Genomic DNA, 10,730 nt, shown 5'->3' with positions numbered 1-10,730 from the left:
CACCGGAAAAAATGGAGCGTACGCTTGAGGTCACGTGGAACATGATCAAGTTCGTGAAATTGAGACGCATTTGGTACGAATTGCATGAACTTGGTAGTACTTCCTATGGAAAGCCAAACAGGTAGCGTAAACAATCAAACAAGGCAATGGATGGAGGAAAGAAGGAGACAGAGGCGGAGACGTTGTGGAATTCAACAGAAGAAGCACTCGAGGGGGGGCTGTTTACTGCCATGCACCCACTGGCCTACCTAAGGGCAATGGGGGAACCACGATGTTGCTGCTGTCGCCTATTGCCCACACCAACCCACAGAATTTATATATAAGCATACCTTAACAATCGAAATTTAATGTAACTATGCTCCTTAGCCAAAAATTTCTCGCTCCGCTGCTGCAGCTAAAGAGCTGCATGGCAAGTGAGGGACGGGCAGATGTGCGCCTCGAACAAATTACCTACCATGGTTACTTGATATTTTTCTATGAAAAACATGACCATATTTTAAAAACCACAAAAAAAAAAATTGAACGAGCTTTGCATGAAAAAAAAATTGAACGAGCTTTGCATGATGCCCAATGGACTCAATATCGCCACTTTAAGAAGAAATGGAGACTGGCCGCCTACCAACCTCACCTCAAGTCAAGTGGTTGTTTCAACCCCCCTTAAAAGCTAAACCTATCCTTCTATTTCAAGTTCCAATATTTACAAACATTGGGTGTTTGGATAATATACTTGCCTGGTGGGTTGCAACCAAACACAGAAACTACGGCAACAATATTATTGAACCGAGTGGCGCTCAATGATTGAGCAATGTAAGCTACCTAAGAGATGCTGAACAATGTTATTGGCAGTGCCATAACATCTGGGCATCAATGATAGCCTACCGCACCTTTTCAGGAAATATAGTGCCCATTGTGAACATCCGTAGAGCAAATATGCACGTACTCTTGACAACCAGGCAAATACACGAAAGTAATAAAAATGTTACTCTTTCAATGTTACTGCAGCTTACCATCACAAAAGATGCATTCCATTGCTCAAACCGTGCAGCTACAGTAGTAGCTGGCTGATTTTAATTTTATATATATATATATATATATATATATATATATATATAGAGAGAGAGAGAGAGAGAGAAAGAGAGTGATTGAAATCAGGCAGGTGCCTATATAGTTAAATAATTGTTTTTAATTTTGTATCAATAAAAATGATAGCAAAAAGTGTATTTCCAATAGTCAATTACATGACTGTGGTTTTTAGCAATGGAACACACCTTCTCTTATAGCTTCTAGTGACAATAAACAAAAAATAATCATGCAGCTACAGAGGTAGCCGACAGGTTTCAATTTTTTCAATAAAGAGAAGGAAGACCACTTAAATTTGCATTAAAAGGTGTTTTAAACGAAATGTGAACCTCTTAATTTGTTTATAAACCCTAATGTCATATAAATTATGTTTTAGTTCAAGTTAATTTAAAAACATTATTAAAGTAAAAAATAACTAACTTAATATATGTTTCTCATTAAAATCACTCTTAAAGTCATATCTATATAGTTAGATTACAGAAAAAAATACTCTAATAATTAATTTTAATGAGTATGGTTTTTATCTCGTACCCAAGTGATCTGTCTTCGTGTGTCTGCATATATATAATGTGGTAACGGCCTGGCCCAGCTCAATGCACACCCTAATCACATCAGCATGATTAATTGTAAAAACAATTGTATTTCTATTATGTGTGTGTGTGTGTGTGTTTGCGTGCACTGGCCTGCACCTCCGGGTTCAAAAGACTCAGTGTGTAAGTGACTGAATTCTGGCATCGTTGGTCCCTCCAAGGTTGTGATGTACATTAATACAGGAGGCTGAGGCTACCATATGCTATTTGAAGAATCTGTCTTCCTATGACAATCCCTTGGTGTGTGTATCTCTCTCTCTCTCTCTCTCTCTCTCTCTCTCTCTCTGAATGCGTCAGTTTGAGAGATACAATTGATTGTCCTTCGACGTGGAAATCGAGGATGGTACCCGTCCCTTGCCCACTAAGAAAGTGATCTTTCAATTGCTTTGATTTTACTATAGGTCATGGATACCTTCACCTCAGTACTCAACATTTTAACCCTTTTCAACTCTAAAGACATAATTAACTCACCATTTAACTTGATTAATTAGCAGAAAACTTGCAAATAATCCTATAGATTTCCCCAGCGAGATTAGCTAATAGACATAATTAAGGTTCGTGGAATAGTATGTTACGAACGACCTCTAAATGAACCAGCATAATGCTCTAGAAGTGTCAAAAACAAAGTTGAAATATTTACTGGCAGTTATTACTGATTCTCAACGTTGCTGTACTCTTATAAAAAGTTATGGTTTTGCTTAAGCGACGTTCTTTTGTTTTTTGTTTCAAGCGAACAATAGTGATTCCACTAGTCCTTGTGCAACAAGTTAGCTCACTATTTTAACTTGAGGACAAAGATAGGTCACAGACGTGCAATCCCCTGCACATGCAAACCTGGGACATTGTTAGATGGTTCGCTTGGCATCTAAGGGGACATGACAAATTCAATAATGGTCCTTCCTTTTTCTACTTGTTTGGAGGTCTTGAGAATTTTATAGGTTGTGTTTAATAGCTTTAGGTCCGAAGCTGCATTATAAGGTGTGCATTATAAACTCTTCTTAAGGTCAAACAAACTAAAGATCTTAGTAGTGTGGATCTTAAATTTACATTGCATGTAAAAAAACCAAGAAACTAAGGTCGGATGGGGGTCCGACCTTAAATCTATGGATCATAGATCGTTCTTCTTCTTCTTCTTCTTCTTCTTCTTCTTCTTCTTTTGAGTAATTTATGTGTTGGGGAGACGTTGGAAGCCGAGAAACCATCCTCCCCCACCCCCACCCTAAGGACATGCATGCTGATAGTGGCCCAAGGGGGTGCATGTAATATGACGTAGGGGGCAGAGCCAAGGTAGGGCCCACTTGGGGCACGGCCTCACCTTAATAATTTATTTTATAAAAATTACATGTAAACTTTAGAAAATTTCACTTGTTATATATAAAAATTTTGAAAAATAATATTTTAACCCTATCTAAAATTTAGAAACTTTAATTCGGCCCTCATGAAAAATTTCTGGCTCCGCCCCTGATATGACCTAAATTGCCCTCTTAGTTATTGCCGGAAACTACAAAACAGGGGCCACCTTTGTAAACCGACGTGATTACGAACACTATTTGTGTGCTTCGAAGTTCCACAATTTGAGAGGATTTCAAGAAAGTCCGGACTAGATTAAACACCCAAGCAACTAATTAATCTAGCCATTAGACATTCAATTGACCTATCCCTATTTAGCTTCTTTTTTTTTACATGTGCTCATCTAGTGTTGATCGTGTTAGGGTTAAGTTCTTACACTATTCTTATTTATTTTTCAAACTTCCTGTGATTAAATTGTCCACCTCCTTCATGATCTGATTGAAAAAATAGCTTCATAGTTTTTGCATAACTGAACTCTTACCATGTTGATGAACTCAAATATAAATAGGGTTTTCACTTTTTATGATACATAGGGAAAATCTAGAGAACTCATGAGTAGACAAGGAGTAGTACTTACGTCTATTTTGATCAATAATTAAGCACATGTAACTTTGATCTATCGTTATTTACTCTTGATGTATCAGCTTGCTAGCTGTTGGATCCATGAAGCCATCAGCTTTGTTGGTAATTTTTATTAGGAAATGTCTGATTGTCATTATTGATTTATAACTAGTGAATATGATGTGAAGAAGTATTAATGTTCAGTTTCTAGAAAAGCAAAAATTGTATGTGGGGCTTCCTCAGGTTATATAGGGTGTCTGCGACACATTGTCTAAGATGCCCTTTCAAACAAGACATACGTCATCATGTCCCACTTTTTCTGTTTTCGCCTCGTAGGAGGGATGGAAGTCAATCTTAAAATCAAGAACGTGGACTGGTCGCTTGTAATACCACTTTCCATGTCTCGTGTTTGCTTGCTGAAACTAAAAAGTGAGACACTGCTGCCATGATAAACACTTTGCTCTCGCAAGCAAACACGCCCCTAACGTCACGATTTTTTCTTCATGACCACAACTACACTTCCCAGTATAGGAAATACACTGTTTTTTTTTTTAACTTGAGATGCACATTTCAATTGCTGTGAATAATGTCATGCTAGGTGCCCTCAAGTCCAATCTTGTGGTGATAAAGAGGTCCATTATTTTAGAGACAAAACCCTTATTATTGGTTCTTCAATCGGATCCATACCAATGCATTAATTCTCAAAAAGAAAGAGAGTTGAGTGGAGAGAAGGGGGAGAAAGACCATTCATGTACACATCTCTACTTAATCTCAATTTTTACTAGCACCCATGAGAATCGAACAAGAGAAGTACTGAACTTTCAATTCAAATCTTGTTTGGGTATAGTATTTGCTTACCTGTGAATCTCATATTCATGACCTCAGATATGACAATATCTGAGGTCCCCATGCATGCCCAATCTTATCTCAACCGGTGAATCTTTAGAACCCGCGGACTACCAATAATTGGATTCGGATTTCATCAGACAAGCTTTTACATCCCAATTCTTAATTTCACTGATGTCCAATACCTATAACATTTTTAACCTAAATGCATGATTGAGTGTCAAAGATTTGGTGCATGCACTGCGGGATGTCAACAGATCCAATTTGAATAGGATAACCCAGCTAACTATTTCGAAAAATCGGATATGGTGACAAATTTAAAATCTGATTAAGAAATTGGATGGGATTCACATTTATGAAATGACCTTTGATTGGATTTGGATTCGGATATACATAAATATCAGTCGAATCAGATTTAGTTTTAAATATATGTCCTATATCCAATGTTTTTACATTTTGAAAATCAATCAGATTCCATTCAAAATTTGAATTCAGATTTGAAACGGATTAAAATTGTGAAGTCAAATTTTAGATTCACATATAACCTTTCTGCATTCATATTTGAATTTGAATCAAAATATACCAATACCCATAAAAAGTGGATCCAGTTAAGAGTACATCTAATTAAAATCTGATCTGTGGACATCCTTACATAGATATGAGCATTCAACTTTTAAACTTAGAACTAAAGATGAAAAGCACTCCAGTGCAGTGCACTGAAATAGATCCCATGGGCGTTGAGTTCTGAGGCTCCACAGACTGTGATGCTTCTAAATTAAGACTTTAAGGGAACAAAAGCACAAAATGAAAACCACAGAAATTAGGAAACTACTCAAGGGGGTCAAATGGATAAAATTAACTAGTCATTGAAAAATGGACAAAGAATATATATATATATATATATATATATATATATATATATATATGCAGCAATTCTTTGTCGATTTTCTTGAATATAAAATATTTATTATCCTGCATTACCTGTTTCTCTTGCTCCCCTCTCAAGCCAAATCGTTTACCACCTCCTTGGATTCTAGTACTGACTCTGTCTTTTCTCTCTCTCTCTCTCTCTCTCTCTCTCTCTCGTCCTTCTATATAAACGGGAGAACCCAGAGGACTACAAGAGCTAGAGAACGCGAGCTTGGAACGATGGCAGCATCGGGCATCGGCTTTCCTCCCGGCTTGAAGTTTTATCCAACAGACAAGGACCTTGTTCTTCACTATCTCTATAGAAAGGTTACGCTTCCTTCCGGAGAACCAGAATTTATTGCAGAGATTGACCTCCACAAGTATGATCCATGGGAGCTACCAGGTCTCTCTCTCTCTCTCTCTCTCTCTCTCTCTCTCTCTCTCTCTCTCTCTCTGTCTATACTACTGCTTCTGATATGCTCAATAAACAAGAGCATGAACCCCAATATTCTTCTGCCATCTCCTTCGTTTTGGGGAATCTGCAGGAAGTTGGGAAGGTAGAGAGCATAGGGATTTGCAATGGCATTCATCATGTGATGAAGCATTTGTCATAAACCAAAAGACCAAGATGAGCTTTTATTCCATTGCTAGTCTTTTTCTAGTTTATGTGAAGAATAGACATCCTTGAGATTGGAGACTTGGCTGTGCTGGTTTTTGGGATTTCCAAGGGGCGGAGTTCCATGCTTGACAGTCTCAGTTTCCTGAACAGACACTGGTTTATGTACCCATATATATAGTCTGATAAAAGATTAATTTACATAAAAACAAATAATACCCAAAGAATTTAAATGAATGATTGGTTCACATAGCGTGTGTTTTGTCGAGCAGGTGAGGCGCTGGGTGGGGGTAGAGAGTGGTATTTCTACAGCAGAAGGCAAAGAAGCCAGAGAAAGAACTCCATAGAGTACCAGACTGCGGCATCGGGATACTGGATGGTGACAGAGATGGAGGAACCCATATTAAATGGAGGAAAGACAGTCGGGCATAAGAGGTCTCTCGTCTTCTGCACAGGGAAAGCTCCCCTGGGCACCAGAACCAGCTGGGTTATGGATGAGTACCGTCTCGCAGACTCCATGATCAAAGGCTCTAAGAAGCGTGGAGCTTCAAAATCTGTAAGCTCTCTCTCTTTCTCGCTTTCATTCATAGATGATGGCACAATTTCAATATGTAACCACGCTAATGATTGATCATAGTAAGTGGGGAGGCCTAATACCTCATCTCTCTGAGTCTCTCTCTCTCTCTCATTCTCCCTGTCTCTCTAGCTCTCTCACTTTGAGTCACCTATTTGGCTAAGGGCCCTCCCAACTTGATCAGTACAATTACGCAATTATCAGGGGTTGCGTACAGTCCACCACTAACCTAGCAGTTCGTCGTTTTCAAACTCAGTGGGAAGACCTGCTACATCATCTCTTTCTCTCTCCCTGTCTCTCTTTTCTTTCTCTTTTAATCTAATCGATGGCAGTCGCAGGTTTCAGGAGACTGGGTTCTATGCCGGATTCACGAGAGGGATGTGGAGACAGATTCGAGTTACGGTGACGATGGGAGGGAACTCTCCTGCCTTGATGAGATCTTCGTTTCACTGGACGACTTGGACGAGATCAGTCTCCCATGCTCTTCTAGTGACAGATTCATTCAATAGCACTTCTTCTTCTTCTTCTTTTGTTGTTCTGCTCTTACTGTTATTACAATGTATTGTAACGGAGAAATGTATTGTACTGAAGATCATATTACGTTACCCAATGGAAAAAACATGAAAAAGATAAGAGGCCCATGTCTGTTTCTCATCTTTTTTTACGGTTCTTAACTTTGTGAGGCGCATGATTTGGGGGTAATGGGCAGGGGACGTCCATGGCGGATCAGACCAGTGGTGGGTCCCGACCACCACTCTCTTTGGTGAGCTTCTGATTAGCCTTTTCATGTCTTGATGGTGGAAGGGAGTGCTTGTGTGACAAATCGAGTGCCATTTCCCTTTCTTTCGTTATTTGTTTCTCTTTTTTCTTCCTTCTTCTTTTTCCTATGGTGCTGGCTTACGCAAGTACCATGTCATCTGTGACTTCCCTGACCTTTTAAACGATTCATTTTCACCCACAGTAACAAGTATAAAGTTACTGTTCATATCGGTGTTGTCAATGCACATCGGGGTGTATCGTATCGCATTACTGATGGATGGCTCATCTTTTATTTACGATGAAAAGGACGAGTCGATTCGGAACCTTTCAAATATCAAACAAAATAATGCCAAATTATGTTCGAGCCGTATTGGGTTATATATATCGATCGATTCAGCTGTATGTTGGATGATTTTAAAATAGATACGAATCTTGTCTTTGACACTATAAGACAATTTTATGTTCTCTTTATGTAATATATGTGAAAATGCATTTCTATTGCATCATTTAGATTTCTGATGCAAGAGAAAAATTATTTTGATATTTTTTCGGGTGATCAGGATGATTAATGTCATCACTCTCCAGCGAGCTCAAGAGCCAAAGCACCTTTCTTTCCCCTCGCTCCTAAGGTCCAGAGTTGCGTTGATACCAAGCGCAAGTAAAATTTTGGTGTGCTTCAACTTGCACGTAAAACCCATTCCCCTTTATGGCACAACAATCATAACTCTAAAACACCATAATAACTCTAAAACACCATAAAAGCCTTTCAAACACCATAAAAGTCTTTCACCGAAGTCTCAAAAGCAAGGCCATCATGGTTATGAAGCTTCTTTTGTAAGCTAATTCATTGGAAGGGTCCAAGATGTCGATTTAAGTAGGCCTTGAAGTACACTCAGCATCCCGATGCGTCTCTTTCAAACAAAAAAAAAAAAATCTCGCATTCACGTTATCATTAGTTACCATAATCATTTTAAGCACGTCATTTATAGAACAGTCAAATGACATAGCAATTATAATAAGAATAAAATACCAGCTTGGTTAAGTTAGAAGCAACAGCAGTAACATAGCAGAGCAGCAAGGGGCAAAGCCAGAAATTTTTTTCCTTGTAGCACTAAATATACAATTAACAAAATTTCAGTTGGCCATGGTGCAGTAACCTGGATCTCATGATCTGTCCTATATAATTGGACCCAAGTCGACCAAAGCACAACATGTAAATTCAAAATTTTAGATTGGGCTCTTGTCTCAGCCCCTGGCTGTAGATTGAAACTGCCAAGATGGAAAAATAACGTTAGTTTCATTATTTTTCGTCAAATCAACCCTTATCTCATTTAAATATCATGTCACGCACGTTATGTACCTCTACCCTAGCCAAGCACATATGAAGTACCCCAGCTATTGCAAATTCCATGGATCTGACAGTGTTTCTTAGGTTGTAAGCAAGACAAAGAACTGCTGTCTCCATAGTTCACATTAAAGAATCTACTGACAAAAACGTTTTTACACGAAGGGTACAATTATTTTTCCCAAAGAGGCCGAGCAGATTAATTGTTTGAAAATCAAAGCACATAGTTGGTGTCTGCCTAACCCTGGATTGACTGCCCCTAGTGATAAGGTTTTGAACAAAAGTAAAAAAGTGAAAAAGGAAGGAAAAAGACAGACAAGTGCAGGGGTCTCCTTAGGCGGCCTTAATTGGATAAAATCGTAGTGATAGAGGTGATGATTGCTGAGGCTGCATGTGTGTAAATGGGCCACCTCAACTTCTTCACTAAGCTAGCCGCCCAGTGCATCCATCACTTAAAGCACGTAGGCAAGAAATTGGTCTTCTCCATACATGGTGCCATATATACTCAGTGTTTGTGTATATGTGTGTGTGTGTGTGTGTGATCAACTTGAGCTGTAGTTCATATGGTGTCACATACAAAATAAGATTTTTATCAAAAATTCATAATCAGTTTACATAGTTCTTATACTTAACCATACTTAATTCTCGTAGTATAGCAAAACTTGAAGAGGTTATTGATTCTGGAGACAATTATATGCAGGGGTCGAGTCACATGTGGACTTGTATGGGAAGTTGCCTACACGATCCCGCAAAATTCATTCCCTTATGTGCTAGTTGAACCAAGCTGTTTTCTTATTTCAAAGGGTCTAAGTTTTTTTTCTTTTTTCTTTTTTTATTTATTTAGTGCCCCTCAGCCCAAAATTTCTGGTTCCACCATATGCATTTTGTGGCCATTGTCATCTTTGAGTTGAGAAGCCCTACAATGGTGTATAACCATTGTCATCTTCCTCAGCTGGTATGAGATAAGTGTGTACTGCTCTACATCATGGTGGATTCAAAAATAGGGTGAAGTTCTGTTACTTTTGTTTATTGGCTGTCTCTATGAAAAGGAAGAAAAAGATAAAAGACCTGCTGCTTTCAGGTTATATGCAGTCTTGAAATGAGGATCATAATTTTGAAACCTCATTTTCAAATGATGTACCCACTATTTGGTTTCCAGATGTGTCAACGATGAAGACATTCTCCATTAAAAGCAAGAAATTTACAAGATCTACAAGAACCATAGACCAAGGCATGGAAGTAAAGAAGAAATATGATACATCTATTGAGAATATTGTGTTGGAATCAACTATCTTCTTGTTATGTTTGTTGCTCTTCCATATACTTTATACCTTTGTTCTAACATATTGCATTCGATTGCATACATAAATGGTTGTTCCTCACTACTTGCAATCGGGGAGACCATGTGACTGATAATTTTCTGTTAAGAGAATCCTTAACTTTTGCATGGTATTAGAAATCCATCATTCCCATTTCCAAGTCTTCCATGGTTCATCACATCCTGTGACCCATTGGAATCAAATCACAAGTCTTTTGTGGTTAAAACCCGCTACCAAGGATGGAGCTAGGAATTTTTCATTATGGAGGCCGAACAATAGTTCCAAAATTTTGTTGGGAGCCAAAATACAATTTTTCAAAATTTTTATGTACACTAAATAAAAAATAAATAAATTACATATAAATTCTTTTTTTTCTGAAATTTGAGTCTATAATGCTCACAAGAAATGCTGAAGTTCATTAATGGCAAAAGATAGTCAACTAAGTCCAGAGACCTCTCATAGAGGAGGTCAGACCAACTAGTTCTGAGCTCTGTGAAATCTATTGTGTCAAAGCGCATCTAGGTCAAATCATGCAAGCAAAAACCATACAAGAAGCCTAGTTTTATCTGGAGAAATTAAGCATACATCTCCCAGTCACCCTTGTGAACTATACTATGAAAGAAGAGCTTCACTTGATCAAAAAGGGCTCGAGCAACATGGGTAGCATGTCTGTCATGCATGAATTTATCTTGTTAACATTCTTGCAGCTACAAGTCACAATGTTGCTGATGGGAAATAGTTCAAACTACTCCCAGTAAAACTCCTAGCCCAATGCAAAAGC

The 10,730-nt window shown here is 38.3% G+C and overlaps 1 protein-coding gene across 1 annotated transcript; it reads left to right on the top strand.

Moving 5' to 3' along the window:
- Nucleotides 1-5,519: 5,519 nt before the first annotated feature.
- On the top strand, nt 5,520-7,165 carry LOC116266647 (NAC domain-containing protein 104-like). The gene is made up of 3 exons (XM_031647953.2): nt 5,520-5,739; nt 6,225-6,508; nt 6,865-7,165. The coding sequence occupies exons 1-3, from the start codon at nt 5,577-5,579 to the stop codon at nt 7,033-7,035; spliced, it is 618 nt and encodes a 205-aa protein (XP_031503813.1). The 5' UTR covers nt 5,520-5,576; the 3' UTR covers nt 7,036-7,165.
- The last annotated feature ends 3,565 nt before the right edge of the window (nt 7,166-10,730 follow it).

The sequence above is a fragment of the Nymphaea colorata genome, chromosome 13 (genome assembly GCF_008831285.2).
Source record: "Nymphaea colorata isolate Beijing-Zhang1983 chromosome 13, ASM883128v2, whole genome shotgun sequence".
In the NCBI taxonomy this organism is placed as follows: domain Eukaryota; kingdom Viridiplantae; phylum Streptophyta; class Magnoliopsida; order Nymphaeales; family Nymphaeaceae; genus Nymphaea; species Nymphaea colorata.
Note: the sequence above shows the minus strand (reverse complement) of the source record. Positions and strands in the feature narration are given on the sequence as shown.